Raw genomic sequence first — 23,128 nt, forward strand, 5'->3', positions numbered from 1 at the left:
TGCTTCATCTACGACTTTGTATGTGTTTAAAAGCAATTCCTATGCTGTAAAAAAGTCGCAGCTTAATGTCCCTAGTGCACCTAGTGGTGTTTTGCTGTGTCTGCGATGCAAATAGGAAACAAAATTTAAAGAAAAGGATGGTACACTACACCTCTTGGAGCGGCTCATTCGCACAATGCATTTCGCGCCATATGGCGTATTGAGGCTAGGTGTATGAGGACACATCTGTACATATAATAGAGAAGAAAGTGGTTTTGCAATTAGAATGGTTTCTGGTTCTAGAACTTGAGAAAGTATGAAAAAAGTACAAATTTTTTGACGCTAAGGTAACATCACCGAAAGATTAACTACTTTAAACTATTAGGATTGATAAACAGTACTTTATAGCAGTATAAAAGCATCTGAGGTACAATATTATTATGAATCCCAAACCCCAGCCCTGCAACCTCAAGTCTAATTTCTAAATAGGCAATGACTTACTCACCACAAAGAACTGCATGGAGGGAACAGACTCATTATCAAGCATTGGGATGGGATCAGGCAAAAGAACCGGTTCACTCTTCACAGGTCCAGTAACATCCACTTCCTCATCATCTTCATCATCAGTAATCTTAATGTCCAAATCCTCAGTATATTTCTTACGTTTCACTTGACGGTTTGATCGCCTCTTCTATAAAAATAAATAAATAGTATTGAGAAAAATTTTATAATCTCATTCATGGTTATTACATTTTCATCAAATGTACATCCAAGACAAAAACATCGTCTTTGCGACACAAGACTAGTACAGCTTCCCGAAAGTAGGAAGGTAATACATTTACTACAGCACTTTACCGTCAAAACCTTTTACTAGCAAAAGCCCATTTCATCCACAATAAAGTTTAAACACTGACTTACTACAAAGCACCCTGAAAGATTGAACAAACTCGCACCTATTTCAAGTCCTCTATATCTACCCAATTAATATAAAAGTATGCCAATGATCTGCACCAAGACGGACTCCGAGATTAATATATATATTTAATGATTAGCAGTTAAATATATAGTGCACACATTCTGCAGCCCTTTACAGAGAATATCTGGGATTCACATCAGTCCCTGATCCAGTGGAGCTTACAATCTATATTTACTGAAATAAGTGTTGGTGGCAAATACTCACACACGCTAATTTTTGTTGGAAGACAATTAACCTACCAGCATATTTTTGGAGTGTGGGAGGAGACCGGAGTAACCGGAGGAAACCCACACAAGCAAAGTTTTAGGCAGGTGCGGAAAAAAAATGGTGCAAATTAAGAAAGCTTTCAGACATAGAGGTGTTAATAGTTTCATTTTATCAATTAAAATGCAAAGTGAATGAACAGAAGAGAAATCTCTATTTGGTGTGACCATACTCTTTGCCTTCAAAACATCATCAATTCTTCTAGGTACACTTGCACACAGTTTTCGAAAAAACTTGGCTGGGAGGTTGTTCCAAAAATCTTGGAGAACCAACCACAGATCTTCTGTGGATGTAGGCTTGCTCAAATCGTTCTGTTTCTTCATGTAATCCCAGACAGACTCGATTTTGAGATCAGGGCTCTGTGGGGGCTAGTAGCATTACAGGACTCCTTGTTCTTCTTTACGTTGAAGATAGTTCTTAATGACATTGGCTGTATGTTTGGGGTTGTTGTCCTGCCGCAGAATAAATTTGGAGCCAATCAGACGCCTCCCTGATGGTATTGCATGATTGATAAGTACCTGCCTGTGTTTCTCAGCATTGAGGATACCATTAATCCTGACCATCCACTTGCTGAAATGCAGCCCCAAACTTGCAATGAACCTCCATCTCCACCATGCTTCACTGTTGCCTGCAGCCACTCATGGTATTGCTCTCCAGCCCTTCTATAGTCCTGGGATTGCAGTGTAATGTAGCAGTATGCCGTCGGCATTCAGAATGTTGATAAAGTGGACTGTTGACATTTGTCTATCGTTAGGCTGCAGTTAGTGGTAGCAGAGCGCTTAAATAACCCAAAAATATGATGCTAAACACGCTATCGATATTCATACTGTAGACATTCTGCCCATGCTGTCATTCAGACCATATCGACATTTTTTACTACACCCAATGTAACATATGTATATTGATAAAGCACATAATGGTGATACAGTTTATGGCCCTGATTCAGAAGTGCAGGAAGCGCCGGTGGGGACAGCACCCTGCAGGTTGTTTTAGCAGGGCGCCGCTAAAGGGGCAGGGCGCATTCTGCCCTTTTGAAAGGTGGCCACACAAACTCTGTCTGGGAAATCATCAGTGGCGATGATTCCTGGATCTACAGTGTCGACCACAAGACCAAACAACAATCGGCCAAGTGGACCCCAGTTGGAGGTGTGCCACCACAAAATTTCCAACAGGTGCACAGCGTGGCCAAGCAGATGGTGGCTGTTTTTGTGGCCAAGTCTGGTCATGTAGCTACAGTACCACCTGTGCAACAGCGCACCATCGCTGGAGACTGGCATGCCAACCAATGCCTGCCACAAGTGCTGTTAGCCATTTCCAGGCACCATCCAAAAAAATAACGCTCGTGGTGCCTTTCTGCATCATGACAATGCATCTGCCCTTAAGTCCAGGAAAGTGGTGGATTTTCAAGCCCATGAACGCATTCAAAAGCTAGGTCATCCGCTGAAACAGTCCAGATCTGGTCCCCTATAACTTCATCATGTACCCACAAATTAAGCGCAAGCAGCATGGGATTCGTTTTTAATCACCGGAAGCTGCAGTGGAGACCTTCATCCAGCATGTAGAAGACATATCTGCTTCGGACTGGTCCAGCTGCTTCACCAAGTGGTTTGAGCGCATGCTACTTTGCATAGACTCTGGCGATTATTTTAAAAAATAATTAATTTCACTTAGTTTGTAAATAAAATATTTTCTGCATCCAAAAACTTATTGCACACCCCTCGTACTGTGAACTAGTAGCTTCTCTGGTAAATTATGTGAGTGTATTAGAAAGGTACCTGCATTTTTAGATCGATTGTTCAACAATTCAAAAGTGTAATAATCAACTGACTGATATTATCAAGCTAGACAGATGTCAGTAACATGCGCTTCTTTGGTAATTACTGTATTTATATATTTAACCATCTAAAAGTCTATTTCTCTGAAATAAGACTGGCCAAGCTCAAACCCGTACCTTTACAGAGTTTAAAGCATAAACTGCATCCAGACCTTCCTGCAGCTACAGGAGTAGACTAGAAAAGAAATGCACATTTCCTAGACAATGCGAAAATCATTGGCTGATTAAGGCTGTCCAAACATGAATATGAATTACAGACTCAGACCATTAGGGGTCTATTCATGTACAGCAATGGCCAAAAGTTTTGAGAATGACAAATACTGGTTTTCAAAGTCTGCTGCTTCAGTTTTTATGATGGCAATTTGTATATACTCCAGAATGTCACGAAGAATGATCAGATGAATTGCTAAATCCCTCTTTGCCATGACAATGAACTTAATCCCAAAAACAACATTTCCACTGCATTTCAGACCTGCCACAAAAGGGCCATCTGACATGTCAGTGATTCTCTCGTTGACACAGGTGAGTGTTGACGAGGACAAGGCTGGAAATCACTCTGTCATGCTGATTGAATTAGAACATACTGGAAGCTTTAGAAAGAAGGGTGTAGCTTGAAAACATCAGGGACAGACTGATATTCTGCAAAAGGTACAGGGATTGGACTGCTGAGGACTGGGGTAAAGTTATTTTCTTTCATCTGGAAAAACGCTTGTCTGGAGAAGAAAAGGTGAGCGCTACCAACAGTCCTGTGTCATGCCAAAAGTAAAGCATTCATGATTGGGGTTGCTTCTCAGCCAAGGCAGTGGGCTCACTCACAATTTTGCCTAAGAACACAGCCATGAATAAAGAATGGTACCAAAACATCCTCCAAGAGCAACTTCACCCAACCATCCAAGAATAGTTTGGTGACGAACAATGCCTTTTCCAGCATGATAGTTATCACTTTTGCCTTATAGCAAGGTGCTCTAAGTGGCTAGGGGGAACAAAACCTCTAAATTTTGGGTCCATGGCCAGGAAACTCCCCAGACCGTAATCCCATTGAGACCTTGTGGTCAATCCTCAATAGGCGGGTGGACAAACAAAAACCCACAAATTCTGACAAACCCCAAGCATTGATTAGGCAAGAATGGGCGGCCATCAGTCAGTATGTGGCCCAGAAGTTGATTGACAGCATGCCAGGGAGAATTGCAGAGGTCTTGAAAAAGAAGAGTCAACACTGCAAATATTGACACTCTGCATAAACTTAATGTAACTGTCAATAAAAGCCTTTGACACTTATGAAATGCCTGCAATTTTACTTCAGTATATCATAGTAACATCTGATAAAAAGGTCTTCCAATACTTGCATCCTTCTCAAAACTTTTGGCCATGGCTGTACAACATGAAGTGGCTACTAAAAGCTTTCACATCGATGCGATATATAGTGATGTTTAGTAGCCAGCCATGTACACTTACTTGTCCGGCATCTTCGGGCGCTCTCCGGCCCCTCCGCGATCCTTGGATGCAGTGAGAATATAGAAATACCGGGACCCTGATATGCCTGCTTCTCACTGTGCATGCCCCGGCATCTGAGAGCAGGTTACGTCAGACCTGCTGCAAAGGATGCTGGGAAAAGGGGACGGAGCCAGCGCTGGGTGCCGGACGGAGAGCAGGGAAGTATGCAACTTCCCTGCTCTGTCGGCTTGAAGTACAGACTACGCCATCCTCAGACGGCGTATCTGTACCGCAGATTCATTTAGACCAAGCTTGAGCTAGGAGAATCATCCACACACTTTCCTGATAAATTTGTTTTAGTACCTTTCATAACACTGGTATCAAAGAAACTACATAAACCAGATGAAATTTGTACATCTACCAGAATTGTTTTTTTGGTCTCGTAACCTTGCACAGAATCAATATATCTAGCAGTTAAATTGGGCTCCATCCAGTAGCGGCTCCAGGCACAGGCAAACCGGTCCATCACCCGGAGTGCCATTGTATCCGGCGGGCGCAGGAAATGCCCGCCCTCCCTCCTGGCGGTAGAGAGAATATGTAAGCTTGAGGGAGGGAGCGGAGGAGGGAAGGGGCAGCAACACAGGACGGCGCTGGGTGCAGCAAAGCCTAGCTCCATCATGTGTTAACAAATAACCACCTTCAGTAAAATTTAATGAAATATGTCTAAATGAAGAGACCATTCTCCTGGGGGATATTCCTGCTGAGAAAATCCGCCTTCCGGGTCTCTAAATAAGGATTGCGGAAAAACGCTGGTATATTCAGTAGCGCCCAGCACAATTTTCCTACTTTCATCATCACAATACTTTTGATGACCGATATATGCTATAGCATCAAACTAAATCTTTGATTTCCTTTCACAGGAGATGAAGCTTTTTGAAGAGCGCTCAAAAATCATTCTTCTATAAAGGACGTGTGCCAAAAACTTCAACACCGATTCAGTCGAAAGCTCTTAAGAGGCACAAAATATTGCCACAACTCAACCCAGTCAAGAAAACAGACGTATGTTGCCACAATTACTCATTACCAAACTGAAAATGGACAATCACTGCTGAGATTGACATTCATTCAGCTGACGCATTTTGCTCTTCGTCCCACACCTTTTCAAAACTTTGAAGAGCTCTGGGGTGTACAGCGAAATGAGTCAGTGGATTTGTACCCCATAATCTCTATCCTATTGGCACTTGCAGCTGAAAATAAGAACCAGACCTCCGTGCCATCACATTTCATAAAGACCTTGGACTACATAATTTTGAACTATCCAGTCGGCCTCTACATCACCAGCAAGAGAACCAAGCTTTCACGCGAGACCTAATTCCACTAATACAAGACCCCATTAAGGACATCCAATGTGGTAATTATACAAAAGCCTGACATACCGTATTATCTTCCAAAGATCTGCACTACTTTGTGATTTAATTGGAGGTCTTGGTAGAAACAGGCTGTGCTATCATTTTGCTTGACCATTAATTAGTGGAAGAAGAAGGGTTACTTTTCTATGACTAATACCATTTTCATTGTTTTAATATGTTTTATGCAGTTGCTTTATTTAACCTCTTTTTATATACCTTTATGAATTGTAATAAATGCTTTGAGTTTTAAAATTAATTTCATCTGGTCTTATGATATATAGATCTAGACAGGAGAGCGGCTTTCTATTTACATATTGTGGATTTTTGTCCTTACCAGTTAAATCCTCTTCTCTCTGAGTCCATGGGGAACACTGGGATCCAAGGGTATAATAGAGTGGAGCAGCAGAGCCTGGGCACCAATTAGTTAATATTTTTTACCCAGCAGCACAGGCTCCCTCTCCCTTATACCCAACCCCCTTAGCCAGAGAGCATGTGTAGTTAACCCAAAGAAAACCCACCGCCAGTTAGAGACAGCAGGGTGGGCACCTAACGTCTCCCATGGACTCAGAGAAAAGGCTTTAAAAAGTAAGGCCAAAAATCTCCTTTTCCCTAATATCCATGGGGGACACTGGGAACCGTGGGACGTCCCAAAGCAGTTCATCTAAGGGAGGGGATGCTCCTATGCTGCGCTTAATACTCAACGCCCAAAACAAGCATCTGAGATAAAAAGGTATCAATGCAATAGAACTTGAAAGTATAGGCGACAGACCACGTGGCCACCATGCAAAGCAGCTCAGAGGCGCAATATCTAGCCCCCCATGAACTCCGGCCTGGTAGAATGAGCACACACACTGAGGCTGGGACCGGTTGCTCCACCAAAAAGTAGGCATGGTGGATAGTAAAGCAAAGTCAGCAGGCCAAGGTCTGTTTGGAGGCCAGCCAGCCATATTTGTTAAAATTATAAAGGACAAAGAAGGAATCAGACTTCCGGATATCCTGGGTCCTAGGTTAGGTGGATAACCCCTAAGAACGTAAACACGGGGGGCCCGAACCTTTTCTAACTCTGAAGAAGAATCAAGAACAGAATAAAAGTGCACCACAATTTCCCGATTAATGTGGAAATGAGACACGACCTTCAGGAGGTAGCCAAGGCGCATCCCGGGAACCGCTCAATCCAGGTGGAAGATAAGGAGAGTGATGGGACAGTGTACTCAAATCTGATACTCGACGGGTGAAGCAATGTAAGGAGACCACTTTCAAGGTAAGCTAAGGAAGGTCCACCATTTCCAAAGACTCAAAATAGGAAGCCTAAAAAGGGCCAGCAACAACAAAGCCAAATCCCACCAGGCCACAGGAGGGATGGTGGTTGAAGGTGAAGCACACCTGGTGGAAAAGTTTGGACATCCGGCAAAGAGGCAATCTTTTTTTTTTAAAGAGACTGTGCATGGAGACCTGTACATTAAGGGAGGAAAGCCGAAGACCCAAGTCCAATCCTGGACTGCACACCAATCATAGTGGTCCGCCAGAATCTGTGATAAATCCTAGCCAAGGACAGTTTCCAAGCATTCTGCTGAATACAAATTACTGATGCGGAGACACCTTTTCCCCTTAGGATAGATGTCTGAAGTGCCACCCCATCAAGGGGGAGGCGGCCGATGTCTGAGTGCAGACATGGACCCTGAGACAGTCAGGAGAGTGAGATGCCACGGGGAGTCTACAGACAGGATGAGAGGGTCGGCATACCAAGCTTGTCGTGGCCAATCAGGAGCGATGCGAATTAACCCGCAAGATCAGAGAGATTGGAGGAAAGATGTAGATGAACGGCAGGGTCCACTCAACTGCTGAGGCGTCCACCAGAAAAGCGCCCAGTTCCCTGGTGCTGGAGCAGTGTAGAGGAAGCTTGTTGCTGTGACAAGAGCCCATCATGTCAACTCACCAACATCTAGAACACCTCTGGGTGAAGAGACCATTCGCCCAAGTGCACGTCGTGGCAGCTAAAGAAGTCCCAATAGTGGAACCCTGGGATGTGAACCACCGACAGAGCTGGAAGGAACCACATGCCCAAATGAAGAATGCGACTTTCCCTCATGCCTCGGGTTCTGCTTGATGGTTTATATATACAATAGCTGTCGCGTTGTTGAACAGAACCTGGACAGGTTTGTGCTGGAGAAAGCTTTGGCAGTTTGCCAGACCAAATTCTAAGATGTTGATCAGGAGTAAAGCTTTCTGAGCAGACCATTGACCTTGAAAGGTGTGATGGCACATTACTGCTCTCCAACCTCGAAGACTTGCATCAGTGGTGAGCAGGGCCCAGAAGAGACGACCCTTGTCCAAGTGGAAATGAACTGGCTTAGAGGACAATCCCGAAACGAGAGTGTTTAACTTTGGGAAGCAACACTCTTTACCCAAGCTTCTGTAGTAGTCAATAGTGAAATCTCCGCAAAGAGTAGAAAACTCCCCCCTGCACTGGAAGGTACCAGGAGGAAGCCTGCCCGTCAAGCCACTGGTTTGACAGCCGGAATAGGAGGCGATTGACGGGTCGACCAGGACTGGCAGCCTCTGGACCTGGAAAATTTAGAGGATGGGTCCTGTGACCTTGAGTTGAACTGTCCCATGGCTTTGCATTGCAGACGAAAGGAAAAATTCTTTGACTTAGGCACCGCTGATGGGAGGAACGTGGTCTTGGAAGCCACTACTGTAGCCGTAATTTTCCCAGTTCGGGCCCGAACAAGACATTACCTAAGAAAGGTAAGGCTCCCAAAAACCTTTTTGGATTCAGTGTCTGCCTTCCAAGAACACAGCCAGAGCACTCGTCTGGCAGCTACTGCGGAAGCAGAGACCTTGGAGGAAAGGAGGCCAGAGTCAATGGCCACTTCCCCCAGATAAATACTGGCCTCACGAATGAGGTCAACCCTGAATAGTAATTAAGATTAGTGGGTATGATTGCGAAGGTCTTCCTCATAAGAAAATAAGAAAATGCCAGGCGCTTCAGTTTTTTAGTCTGATTAGTGGTTGAATCTGAAAGCTGCTCATCAGAAAGGGGTGGCTAACCCCTAAGAAGGTAAAACAAGTCCTGGTTGGAGATACTGTTAAAAGGGGGTGCAGTTCCCAGTGTTAACAGGCATTCACACGTGGTGCGCACAAAAGTACTACCTGGGGAGCCGTTCTGCTGACACTCCAAAGCCATTATATATATGTTGTCCGTGCTGGGTCGGCGATCACAACAGGGATATCCACAGGCTGTCACCCGTGTAGTCAGCGTCAACCGTATAGCTACGCGGCAGATCAGAGGCCTCGTTGTGTGTAGTATCAGCGCCGGCTTGGCAACATATCACAATCCGGGCTCAGTAGTGGCAGGACCAGTTTAACATCAAATCTCAGTTTAAACTCAAATCTGGTTAGGCAACCTGGATTCATAAGCTGTGGGGTCCTACTTGATACGCAGTAGAAGCGAGACACCTTACGCATCTCCAGCCAGGACGGTTCTCAACTCTGCACTTAAAATTATACCAATTAGTTTAAGCGGAATCAGTATGTAATACCGACAGTCAGAATCCCGACGCATGGATCCCGACAGGGGTAAACTTGGTGGTCTGTATAGTAATAACTACCCCTCTCCCTCCCCTAACCCGCCCTGGTGCCTAAACCGAACCTCCCCGCACCCTAAACCTAACCCTCCCCCCAACCCAGTTACTTACCTTTGGCATCCTGGCAGCTGGGATGCCGGCGCCAGAATTCTGACCGGTGTCTGTATTCTATGGCGCCGGTATTGTAAGCGTCGGCATGCAGACCGCTGGGATGCTAAACGCATACCGTTTAAGCTATTGCACTAATGTAACTTTTCGTCCCAAGGGGATCATTTTACACTGACTACTAAAACTACTAAACTGACTACTATTCCTAGCAGCGCAAGACCTGTGTGTGTTTTTATCTGTCGAATCTGGCTTGTTGGAATGAAAACCTGGTAATGTATGGGAGCAAATGACAATCATCCATTTGCTCACAAACACTGGAAAAATATGAGATATGGTAAGAACTTACCCTTGTTATCTCTATTTCTACGAAGTCCATAGGGTTCCACAGGATACCTTGGGGTATAGGTGTGACGTCAGTCGCAGGGCACCAAAGAGTTAAGCTTTCAGCCTCCCAGGATGCACTAGGTCCCCCTCCTATACCCCGCCCCCGGGCCAAGGCACCTCAGTTAGTTACCAAGCCATAGGCCGGAGGAGGAGAAGGAAGAGAGAGAACAAAGATCTGGACACATACAAGAATCACATTCTCACCAGAGGGAGACGGAAAACTGGTGACCAGAGCAAAGCCCATCTGCAGCACAGGTGCGACAGGGCGGGAGTCCTGTGGAACCCTATGGACTTCGTAGAAATAGAGATAACAAGGGTAAGTTCTTACCATATCTCATATTTTCTACTTCAGGGTCCATAGGGTATCCACAGGATACCTTGGGGATGTCCCAAAGCAGTATCCTTTAAGGGTGGGGACGCTCCTGTGCAGAAAGGAGAATCCGCCGCCCGAAGGAAGCATCCTGAGAGGCGAAGGTGTCAAACCTGTAATACCTCACGAAGGTATGGACAGAAGACCACGTAGCAGCCTTGCAGATCTGAACTGCCGAGGCACCACGTCGAGCTGCCCACGAAGGACCCACAGACCTAGTGGAATGAGCCTTCAGAGAAGGAGGGACCGGTAGGCCTTCATGAAGATAAGCTTCAGAAATAGCCATACGGATCCAGGCTGCCAAAGTTTGCTTTGAAGCAGACCAACCCTTTTTACGGAAGCCATAGAGGACAAACAAAGCGTCCGACTTCCTAAACGAAGAAGTGCGGTCAACATAAGTCCTTAAGGCCCGCACAACATCCAAAGAGGCCTCACCCACGGAAAGACCCGGTGAGTTAAAGGCCGGAACAACTATTTCCTCGTTAACATGAAACTGGGAAACAACTTTGGGAAGAAACTCGGGCCGAGTGCGGAGCACTGCCCTGTTCCCATAAAAAACCAAGAAAGGGGGTCTACAAGAAAGAGCCCCTAACTCAGAAACACGTCTGGCCGAAGCAATGGCCAGAAGGAAAACAGTCTTAGCTGTTAGCCATTTAAGATCCACTGAGCCCAGTGGTTCAAACGGCGGTCCTTGGAGAGCCCTCAGGACCACAGCCAAATCCCAAGGCGCCACAGGTGGAACAAAGGGCGGCTGAATGCGGAGAACACCCTGCATAAAGGTGCGCACATCCGGGATTGTAGCAATCCTACGGTGAAACCAGACAGATAGGGCCGAAACCTGTACCTTCAAAGAAGCAAGGCGAAGCCCATGATCTAGTCCCGCTTGCAGGAAGGCGAGAATCCGAGACAGACGAAACTCCCGCGGTGCATAACCTCTCGGTCTACACCACTGGAAGAACGTATGCCACACGCGATGGTATATCCTCGCGGAAGACGGTTTCCGAGCTCGTAACATGGTACGCACCACAGAGCTGGAAAACCCCCGGGACCTCAGCATGGCCGTCTCAACAGCCACGCCGTCAAAGACAGCCGAGTCAGGTCCGGGTGAAGGCAAGGACCCTGAGACAGAAGGTCCGGTCGTAGCGGCAACCGCAGAGGAATGTCCACGGACAGACCCTGAAGGTCTGAGAACCAGTGCCGTCTGGGCCACGCGGGAGCTATCAACAGGAGCGTCCCTCCTTCCTGTTTGAATTTCCGGATTACCCGTGGAAGAAGGGAGACCGGAGGGAACAGGTATGCGAACCGGAACGTCCACCGGACGGACAGAGCATCCACCAGAGACGCCCCTTCGTCTCTTGTGCGAGACCCGTACACCGGCAACTTGTTGTTGTGCCGGGACGCCATGAGGTTGATTTCTGGAAGACCCCACCTGTCCACCAGTAGTTGAAAAACGTCCGGGTGCAGGGACCATTCCCCCGGATGAACGTCCTGGCGACTTAGAAAGTCCGCCTCCCAATTTAGCACTCCCGGGATGAAGACCGCTGATATGGCCGGAAGATTGCGCTCCGCCCAAACCAGGATCCGAGAGACCTCTACGAGAGCCGCCCGACTGCGAGTTCCTCCTTGCCTGTTTATGTAGGCCACGGTGGTAGCGTTGTCCGACTGGACCTGCACCGGGCGACCCTGGAGAAACCGCTGTGCCTGCTGGAGAGCATTGAAGACCGCACGGAGTTCCAAGATATTTATTGGAAGCTCCGCTTCTGTCGGCGTCCACCTGCCCTGGAACAAGTGTGGACCCGAAACTGCTCCCCAGCCCCGAAGACTGGCGTCCGTTGTCAACAGGACCCAATTTGGAACCCAGAACGGACGTCCCTTGTTGAGGTGGGTCGTCTGTAACCACCACGCAAGGGACAGGCGAACCTCCTGGGTGAGCACAATCGTCTGGGACTTCAAAGACTGAGTCAGCCCGTTCCACTTGGACAGGATCAGGTGCTGCAGAGGTCTGGAGTGAAACTGGGCGTATTCCACCATGTCGAACACCGACACCATGGAGCCCAGTAACCTCATCGCCGAGTGTAAGGACACCCGGCGGTTGTGCAGGCAACTGCGCACCCTTGACTGTAAAGCAGAGATCTTGTCCTCCTTCACGAAGATCCTTTGCTGTCCCGAGTCCAATAAGGCTCCAAGATGCAGAATCCTCCGAGACGGGATTAGAGTGGACTTCTGCCAGTTGATTAGCCAGCCGTGCCGTTGCAGCAGTGCAATGGTCAGGTCCAAGTGGCGTAACAGGAGCTCTGGAGATCCTGCCACCAATAACAGGTCGTCCAAATACGGCAACATGCGGACTCCCTGCAGCCGCAGAGAAGCCGCCATGACCGCCATCACCTTGGTGAAAACACGTGGTGCTGTTGCCAGGCCAAAAGGTAACGCCCGAAACTGGAAGTGGTCGCTGCGGATTGCAAACCTGAGGAACTGTTGATGGCGCCAAAGAATAGGGACATGCAGGTAAGCGTCCTGTATGTCCAATGACACCAAGTAGTCCCCAGGTTCCAGCGCCAGAATGATGGACCGTAGGGTCTCCATCCGAAACTTCGGGACCCGCAAAGACTTGTTGAGTGCTTTGAGGTTGAGAATCGGACGATATGACCCATTGGGTTTCTGTACCAAAAATAGATTTGAATAGAAACCCTGGCCCCTCTGGGAGAATGGAACCGCCACTATAACTCCAGCCTGGAGCATAGTGTGCAATACCTTCCGCAGCTCCGTAGCCTTGTTCCGGTCTGATGGGAGACCCGTGGTGAAGAAGCGAGCCGGGGGTCTGTGCCGGAAGGAGAGGGCGTATCCGTGGGAAACCACCTCCAGAACCCAAGTGTCTGTCGTAGTGGTCGACCAACACTGGGCGAACTGTAGCAGGCGGCCTCCCACCCTGGGATCCCCCAAAGGGAGGCCCGGACCGTCAGGCCGCAGGCTTGTCATCTGGCTTGGGGGCCGGACGTCTGGTACTCCATGCCTGCTTCCGGGGCTTGACCGATTTCTTAGGGCCAGCCTGTCGAGGAAACGACTGTGGTTTGGGCCTGCCCTGGGCCCTAGATGACCGAAAGGACGATGGTCCCGAACCAGAAGGAGCAGCGGCCGACGGGAGACAAGCAGATTTGGCTGCCGCCAGCGTGGCCACAATCTTATCCAGATCCGGACCGAAGAGAACTTCTCCGGTAAACGGCAACGCTTCCAGACCTTTCTTGGAATCTGCGTCCGCCTTCCAGGATCGCAGCCACAAGGTGCGACGAGCAGCTACCGCTGCTGAAGAAATTCTAGACACCAGAGTACTAATGTCTAGAGCCGCCTCGTTGATGTAGGTGGCCGAATCACGGAGATTGCCAATCAACTCCGCCTGATCGGCCGGACAGTCGGATTCAAAAGAAGCCTCTAATGAATCCGCCCAGCGCTCCATCGCTCTGGCAACCCAGCAAATGGCCATAGCCGGCCGTGCTGCCCCCCCTGCAAGGGAATAAGCGGACTTCAGGCAGATTTCTACCTTGCGGTCCGTAGCATCCTTAAGGGAGGACATGGATGGCATCGGCAATGTGGCACTACGGACAAGACGGGTCACGTGAGAATCCACCTGTGGAGGGGATTCCCACTTAGCAAAATAATTATCCGCGAACGGATAAGCCACCGCCAGGCGTCTCTGCGGCTGGTATCTTTTGCCAGGTTGTTTTCACGCCTCCTCTAAATGGTCCACCAACTGACCCGAAAGAGGAAAGACTGTGGCATCGCCCTTCACATCTTTGAAAAAGGCATACTTAGATTTAGCCGCTGGGGGAACTTCGTCCTCAATCACCAAGGCTGTGCGGACCGCCCGAATAAGTCCAGGAATATATACTTTGGACTTAGCATCAGCGTCCTTAGTATGGAGAGGTTCCTGATCGTAAGGATCAAGAATCTCCCCATCATCAGACGTCCCTTCGTCATCCTCATAAGGAGCGGACAGAGACGCCACCGGCCTTTTATGAGGCCGCATCACAGACTCCCCTTGCAACACATCCGACAAGTGCTGTACAGAACTCGTCAGGGAGTTAACCCACGCTGGCTCCTGAGAACCCGGGAGCGGGGAAATAGGGAGACTGTGGGGTACCACCAATTGTCGTGGGAACCCCTGCATGGGTGACGACACCACAGACTGCTGGGACAAACCCATCGGAGTAAACGCGGGCTGCGGAGCTAACTGGCCCACTAAAGCTGTTAACGCCTGAGCGAAACAAGCCCAGGGCGGCTCCTGTACCGGTGCTGTAACCGTAATAGGCCGCGCCATGGACAAACACTGCCGGCAAAGGCCCTCCGCGCTACCCTCCCCCTCCGCTAACGGTACTTTGCACGTGGTACACTGTAGCCGGAGGGGAAAATCACTTTCAGACATGATGGCACCACGTATGTGACCTCTCTCACCAATTAAGTATTAAATAGGCGAGAGACCACCCTGCAGCACCGCACCGCAAGGGCTTTAGCAGAAGAACAGGGACAGTAATAAAGCTGACAGTTTAGAGAAGAAAAGTTACAGGCAGCAGCGCTAGCACAGTCACATACAATGCAGAGAAATAACAATTCCTGCACTAACAGCGCTGATCACTCAACTACACAGACACAGGGCCTGGTAGGACACAGCGCTGCATACACAGACCTGACCACAGCGGAGGAGAGGTATGCGGGGGGACCCAGACCACAATGCTTCCGTCCAGCGCTTCCAGCAGCGTTCACCATGCGTTCTGGAGAAGATGGCCGCCGAGGAGCAGAGAGGAGGCTGGCCTGGGGGAGAAGCGCTGCCACAGGACCAGTCGGCAGCATGCAGAGAGGGCTGTGTGCAGCGGGGGAGGCGCCGGCTGTGAGACAGGGAAGGCGCGCTCCCCTGGCATGCATTTAACCCCTGGGACGCCGCAGCGCTACCGCTCTGCTGCGGTCCGCTGTCCCAGGGGGTAGTGGAAGCGCAGGTTGGTCGCCTGGCTCCACGCTGCAGCCAGTCCCCAGGGAGCCCCCTGCCTGGGGACTTAGGACCATGTGATCAGCGGGGACCCACCGCGGGACCCCGCTGCTTACCTCTGTCCCCCTTGAATCCGGCCATGGTCCGGAGCATCTGGGGTCACCGCTAGCTGTGACCCCAGACGCCCACCAGCATCCCCGGATCAGTACCGGCGTTCTGGTACCGGCGGGGTGTAGTGAAGACAGCATGGACGTCAGGACTGACTGTCCATGCTGTTCATCCAGATGTGCAGCCACAGCTGCATGAAGAATAAGCTTCAGGGGCTCTTCTAGCCCCCACTCCAACAGGTGCACCCGACTCCGGCCGGGCACCAAACTAAACTGAGGTGCCTTGGCCCGGGGGCGGGGTATAGGAGGGGGACCTAGTGCATCCTGGGAGGCTGAAAGCTTAACTCTTTGGTGCCCTGCGACTGACGTCACACCTATACCCCAAGGTATCCTGTGGATACCCTATGGACCCTGAAGTAGAAATAGCCAAAAGTGGTTGTTCAGACAAATTGAACCAAATTTGAACAATTTTTTTTGTGCTTTTTTCAGTGTTTAAAACCATATGATCGACTGACATTTGCTCCCATACATTACCAGGTTTTCATTCCAACCAGCCAGATTGGACAGATATCTGACAGAAAATTGTATAGTGGATGCCCAGTTTAAGGCTTTGCTACTAAGCAATTAAATTTTCATATAACAAATAACTATTTAACAGACCAGTTTAAAAGGAAAACAATTTTAAAAGAATGTGAGGCACAGGACTTATAGGAAATAATATTTTCTACCTTAACAAAATGTAATGAATAATTATGTGAAGTGTGAAAGGGTACATGCTTGTTAAATGCATTTTCTATTTAAATATATTTCAGAGTTTGCATTGGTATAAATTAAATTATTAAACAACTGAAATTTTGTGATTTTTTTTTTTTTTTTAAACCTTGTGATGCACGGGACAATTGAAAAAGTGATGCACGGGACTTGTGTGAATTATTACGTTTTCTCCAGTCTCGAAGGCTGTGTTTAGCATTTTGGACAATGATTTGGGCAATTTATGCTTCGTTCAAAACATAATAGTTAAATTCAGATGGTGTAATGGTTAGCGTTACTGCCTCACAGCACTGAGGTAATGGGTTCGATTCCCACCACAGCCCTAACTGTGTGGAGTTTGTATATTCTCCCTGTGCTTGCGTGGGTTTCCTCCGGGTACTCCGGTTTCCTCCCACACTCCAAAAATATACTGGTAGGTTAATTGGCTCCCCACAAAATTGACCCTAGTGTTTGTGTGTGTCAGCAAGTGGTAGGGAATATAGATTGTAAGCTCCACTGGGGCAGGGACAGATGTGAATGGTAAGATATTCTCTGTAAGGCGCTGCGGAATGTGTGCGCGCTATATAAATAACTGGTAATTTGTGTGATGCATGGGACACTTGTTTTTCTCTTTTAGAGCAAATATAAACAATCTTAATTTGTTAATGGACGTTAGTTACATATTCAGACTACAAAGATGAGCTGTGGTGATTTGATGTGATGTGATGATTATTAGTACAGTATGAAAATGTTGCCTTGCACAGTGATGCACGGGACAGAGCTACTTAGCATATTTAAATGTTAATTCTGTGCACATTTAAGCTATATTGCAGATTTCATATTTAATTTGAAAATACTGCATATTGGGTAGAGTGAACAAAGATAAGGCACTTACAAAGTTAAAGTTTTCACAGCACATGGTTCTGTAAATTGTGTTATAATTAACTATTGTTTTTTATGAATTGTAACTTCTACATTGGTATAATGAAAAATGTAGCTTAGAGGTAAATCAAAGTAGTTTCTTATACTTTGGAACGTGTACATTTAATAAATATAAACAAATTGCTGGTTAGTGAAATTAATTTTATTGTAGTTTATGTTCACTTTCTGGAGAATCGCCCAGTAGAGTATTTGGAGACAACTACTATTTCTACTGATTTATTCACAACTAATTACGGTCACTATGGGCAACCACTTGTTAGCATTAATCTTCTTTACAAGCAATTAGAGCCCTGCAAGGCTCCTTTTTATAAGGCAACGGGAAGCTTTACTCCAAGTCAGACTGTGTTATATTGTATTTTTGTTTTTTTAAACAGTTTTTTTCTTTTCTCTTTTCAACATTTACATTGTTACATCACCCTTCTGGCTGTCATAGTATCTGTGCCTATTGCACAGTACATTATTTAATTGCTGTAGAGGTCCTTATTATCGATAAATTCCAACATTACTATATTTGACCATTTTATATGTGTTATGTAATTTTAATCTTTTTTGCATTTGCATTTATTAAACAGATATTTCATCTGATTGCTCTCCCAGTTTTTCTCGTTTTACTTCCTCAAGAGAGTCCGCCCTAGAGCTTTGGCCACCCAAGCAGAAGCGAGAGCTGGACGAAGAGCAGCACCTGCGTTGGAAAAATATGGATTTCAATAAACTTGACATTTTCCGACCCGTGGCATCCTTAAGAGAAGCCGCATTCGGGATAGACAGGGTAGTGGACGTCCAAAAGGTGTGGACTCTCACTTAGCCCTATCCACAGCTGAGAGAGGGCAAAAGTTCAAAATACGTTTGGATACTTGGAAATGCTTCTTGGGGCGATTCCAAGCCTCTGCTAGGAGATCCTCCATTGGGGAGAGGAAGGAAATACAGACACCTCTCTTTTTAAAAAAAAGGGGAGCCTCAGCCATGGACGTGGTGTCAGAATCCTTAAGAGAGCAGACTTGACCAAAGTATCCACATCTATCTGGCACTGTGGGTCCTCTGCGCTGTCGAATGTGGAAACAGCGTCTGTTCCAGACATATCAATCTCAGCACACGTGGAGTCCCCTGACTTAGTCGTAGACTGAATGGAGAGAAACAGAGGGGTCTCATCTAGACTATTTTCACCTAGACTGTTGATCCAGCCTCTGTTGTAGTGAGGTTGATACCTGCACTCGGGCCCTGGACCAACTGAGACAAACCTTGAACCCATGGCGGTTCGGATAAGGCTGTTGTAAGCAAAGGAGGAGCAGACTGAGAGGCCTGCAGCTCGGTGGCCACCTGTAACATAGCCTGCTGGTTCTTGAAGGGGACCCACAGCCTAAGTGCTCCCAAGCTGCGTCCCTTCAACGCAAGTTTCACACAAACTATTGTGATCTTGAGTCCAAGCTGCAATCGACACAGAACAGTTCTGACAAGACAGCGTCCCCTCTGTCTTTCGCTGTCTGAACTCTAGAAGACATAGGAATGAGTTCCAGGAAATACCCCTGCACACTTTGGTAGAACAACAAGTGTGGATGTATCAGGAAAAATTACAATGAATGCTTAAAGGACCACCTATGAGAATAAGTGGTACTTTGCAGTATTACAACCATTAAGCTCAAATGCAAATAATGGGCAATGAGTGAACAATCAAACCCCTATGGAGAGAATGGAGCCCGATACAGCACAGCCAGCAGAAAAGTCCATATTACTCGCTCTTTTTTCTGAGGTGGCTTTGAAAGGGCTGGATTAACTGCCAAAATCCATTATGTTCCTGGGTATAGGTCACGCTTGCGCTCTCAGGATCCTCAACTGGAGGGTTTGAAGTCGAGGCCCTGGGGTGTGGAGATAACAGGAGACGGGGAGCTTGTGTATGTGTGTATATATATATATATATATATATATATATATATATATATATATCTTCCTCATCCACTAGCACAGGATGTTGACGAGACCTGATCAAAGGCGCGGAGTCTAACTTACCGGGAGGTGTTCACCAGTGACCCCCTCCAAGTGGGATTTGGGTTTTAGCTGCACCCGGCAAGCAGGTCGCGGCCCTTTGGTCAGGTATCCGGTACTAGCGGGAATAAACAAAGACACAAGCACAGGAATACATGGAAGAAGCACTGGGAGAAAATATTAGCTATGGTACACAGGTAAAGTCCCAGACGCAGGTAGTATATAAGCGAACTGAGGATCCAGACACAGATAGATGTTTATAAGTGCACTTGGGATCCAGACGCAGGGAGAGCACTTGTCCGAATTATTAATGCTGGGTGGTCTACTGAGGACAAAAGAAAAAGTTAGTGCTGGGAAAACACACAGGGAGAGACTGGAACAGGAAAGAAAAAATGAACTTGAGGGGGGAGACGTAGCACACTCGGGTAAAATGGACGTAGATAACATTGGAAGACACACTGGAGGATCCTGCGAATAAACAAAGTACGGACCAACGTGGAGCCTGGAACAGTACGACAGCGAACCAACACTGAAGTAGCGAAGTTGTTCAGGCAACTTCCTATTACACGGAACCTGGCTAAATACCCTAAGGTAGCAGACCATTGGAGGACCATGTCAGCCAACAGCTAACAACGCTACCACAGGGAAAAAGGTAGTCAGGTGACACAGACTGTCATGGCTGTGACCATGACGGCAACTGCAAGAACCAAGTCACAGAGCAATCCCTGGTAGTCCTAACAGACCCCAGGAGTAATTCTCAGCGCGTTACTCGCCGTTGCACCTGGCGTCTGACCGCTCGGGAGATCAGGTGAAGTCGGCGCTGTGGTGAGTAACAGCCGATCCCAGACCGCAACCTGACAGTATACTTTCCACTAAAGAGATCCAGCTGATATTTCTGCAAAACAAACCCACGCATGTAGCGTAGATCATGGTCTAAAGGTGGACCTAAATATGCATTTAAACATGTATCTTATCCAAATCCCTCTCTTGAGGTCTGTTAAACATATACTCTGTGGCCAATTTATTAGATACATCTTTCTAGCACTGGGTAGGAGACCCAGATTGGTTACTCGAAATTCTGACCCCATCACAGCAGAAAGATTGGTCACACTAGACAATGTTTTTTACGATCTTTAGCTGTGCAGTTTGGCAAACCTGTGCCTACTGTAGGCGGTTATAATTGATTAGAGTGGACTCTGGTGTGATCTTCTGCTTCTGTAGCCCAACCACTTCAAGGTAGTATATGCTGTGCATTCTGAGAGGTTCTTATGCATAGCAATACTGTAACACGTTTTTATTTGTGGTATTATGGCACGCCTGTCAGCTTGAACCAGTATGGCCATTCTCCTGTCCTTCCTTATTAGCCATGAGTTACTGCAAAGAGAAGTGTCACTCACTGTATGCTTTTTGTTTTGTACACTATACTTTGCAAACTCTAGAGACTGTTGAGTGAATCCCAGGAGATCAGCAGATTCTGAGATACTGAATCCACCCAAACTGGTGATAACAATCATACCATGGTCACTTAGATCACATTTGTTTCCCAATTCCAGTGATTGGTCAGGAAAACAATGGAACCTCCTGACTATATTTGCTGTTATTATGCATTGAAATACTGCCACAATTGGTTGCTTATATGTTTCTTAAAAAGCTAGTGTACAGGAGTACCAAATTTAGTGGCCAATGATGATTATTCCATCTCCATCCAAACATTTTCCACCCTGTGGTTTTACGTTAGTCACAAATCAACAGTTCTTTTTGACAGATGGTAAACACCATAGCCTCCAAGGGGTAGATTTACAAAAGCTTTTTCAACCAGACAAGTGGTGATGTCGTCCATAGCAACCAATCAGATTCTGTTTATCATTTTCTAGAACGCAATGGAGAAATGATTAACAGAATCTGATTGGTTGCTATAGGAACCACCACCACCACTTGTCTGTTTTAGAAGCTTTAGTAAATCTGCCCTCAAGTCTGGGAAAGATTTCTCTTTACCATCATTAGATTTCACAGTAACCCAGGCTGAATAATTAAGTGTAGGTGACTGAAAAATGCTTAAAATATTATAAACCATGTGCAAAATAAACCATGAAAATAAAATAGAAACTTTCCTTACACAGACAAGCAGCACAGTGGCTTTTCAACATTATAAAATACAAAGGCTAAAATATCATCGAGAAGTTCCAAGTAAGGGAGAATGTCAAAAATTGTTTTGAACAGTACCTAGTAAATGCAGTTTAAATCTACACAGGATGTTTAACTATGAGGAAACACTGCAGTGTTCACATCTCATTTTATACCCACTCATAAAAGTACACCAGGAAATACAAATTACAGAGGACAACTACTGTAGCATTTTGATTTAATAAGTATAATACCTGAACACTATCTTCATCCTCTCCTGGAGAAGCTTGAGATGGCACCACTTCAGCATCAGAGTTATCAGAGGATGGGTTTCGTTTCCTCTTCTTCCCGACAATGGGTGTGATTGTACTAAAATCATTCCAAAACAGACATTCATATGTATAGGAAATGACAAGTTTCTGTACATCATAGAATGATTTTATCCAGTTATCTATAACTACAGGTACATTAATTAAAAGTATAATATTCAGTAACCAACAAAGCAGATGTAGAAGGAAGAAAGTATGGACATCTGGATTTAAATTAAAATCTTTATTTTATATTAGGCTTGAGACAAACCAAAACCGGTCACTATTTGACTGTATTCTTAGGTTTTAGCCAGAATATATAAAAAAAAATAATATGTGAGTTTTAGGCCATTTTGAGTGTCTGCTTTGATGGCTGTTGAAGGTTTGTGTTCTGTGAATTTATCTTTGTATTCTCCTAATTTATTTAAAACTATAAACAAGGCTGTCTCTTCATTTACAGGAATTAAAAGTTAATTTTAATTCACATTCTTTGGCCACTGAATAAAATTGACTGCACATATAGAGCTTACAATTTTAAATATCACAGGTATTAGGGAATTCCCATATTTTATTTTGGTGCACATTCGTTTTAAGCTCTTTAACTCCCCTCACCTAGGCTTTGATTTGCTCTTCGACTTTGAGCTGCCACTCCCTTTGGATTTTTTGGACTTGTCGTTAATAGATCCATCACCAGAGTCGCCCTTCTTTTTTTTCCTCTTTTTTCTACTTCCATCATCATCCTCAGCATTGACACTCGGCAGTTCGTCCTCATTAAGGACACGGGGAATGTTCTGCTCCCCGCGGGCTCGAGCCCTGGCAATGGCTTCAGCCACAATGCGGTTGGCTTTTTCCTGTTTTTTCTGATTATCCATCTTCCGAGATTCGCCTGCCATGGACAATAGGATACAGTGATTTGAAGGTAACTTTACTAGAATATGCAGTGTGAATTTGAGGACCATCTCTCACAACACGAAAATCATATATGCCCTTTTAAAGATGGGGATAAGCGATCAAAAGCAGTGAAAAAAAACAAATATTCGTGCATCTTTTAATTTACAATGCAGCTTAAGTAATGCCTGTTGTACACTGGATATTAGGCATTTAATACTGCAATGTAAATAGCAAACAAAGATTGAAGTTTAATAAAAAAAAAAATTAAAAAGTCAATAATTCTAACCGATGTTCTAGGTACACACCTGACAGATTCACCAACGACTAGACAAATTCTAGGATGTGAAGCGTAAACACTACGCAATAATTGCTTTGTTTCAAACAATCAACTGAACATCAAATCGCTGAGGTGACTTTTTATATGCAAAATCAGGCCGATCTCCAAACACACTACAAATTCCAAATTATGCCATTCTGACATAGCGTGTACAGTACACTATGTTGGTCACAGGTCTGACTGTTTTTCTACCGACTATCGGGCCCTAGTGCAGCGCAACCAACTAAACAGTTCTTGGGCCAACAATCCAATAACTGCCAGGTCGGCCCGAGAATTGTATCGTGTATCAAGGCACCCCAACAGTACAGGTTTTAAGGATAATCATGCTTGACCACAAGTGACTTAATTAGTACCTCAGTCAATTTGAAT

At 46.1% G+C, this 23,128-nt stretch overlaps 1 protein-coding gene across 4 annotated transcripts in view; it reads right to left on the reverse strand.

Moving 5' to 3' along the window:
* The window catches only part of CHD8 (chromodomain helicase DNA binding protein 8), a 124,359-nt gene that overhangs the window by 71,724 nt on the left and 29,507 nt on the right, over positions 1–23,128 (reverse strand). For all 4 annotated transcript variants that reach the window (XM_088469944.1, XM_088469946.1, XM_088469942.1 and 1 more), the window contains exons 5-7: positions 22,144–22,417; positions 21,478–21,592; positions 485–670 (exon numbers count right to left, since the gene is read on the reverse strand). In XM_088469944.1, the coding sequence (XP_088326070.1) occupies positions 485–670; positions 21,478–21,592; positions 22,144–22,417 (575 nt within the window). The remainder of the gene's footprint in view (positions 1–484; positions 671–21,477; positions 21,593–22,143; positions 22,418–23,128) is intronic.

This window comes from Taudactylus pleione, unplaced genomic scaffold (genome assembly GCF_031769625.1).
Source record: "Taudactylus pleione unplaced genomic scaffold, aTauple2 ptg000095l, whole genome shotgun sequence".
Taxonomy (NCBI): domain Eukaryota; kingdom Metazoa; phylum Chordata; class Amphibia; order Anura; family Myobatrachidae; genus Taudactylus; species Taudactylus pleione.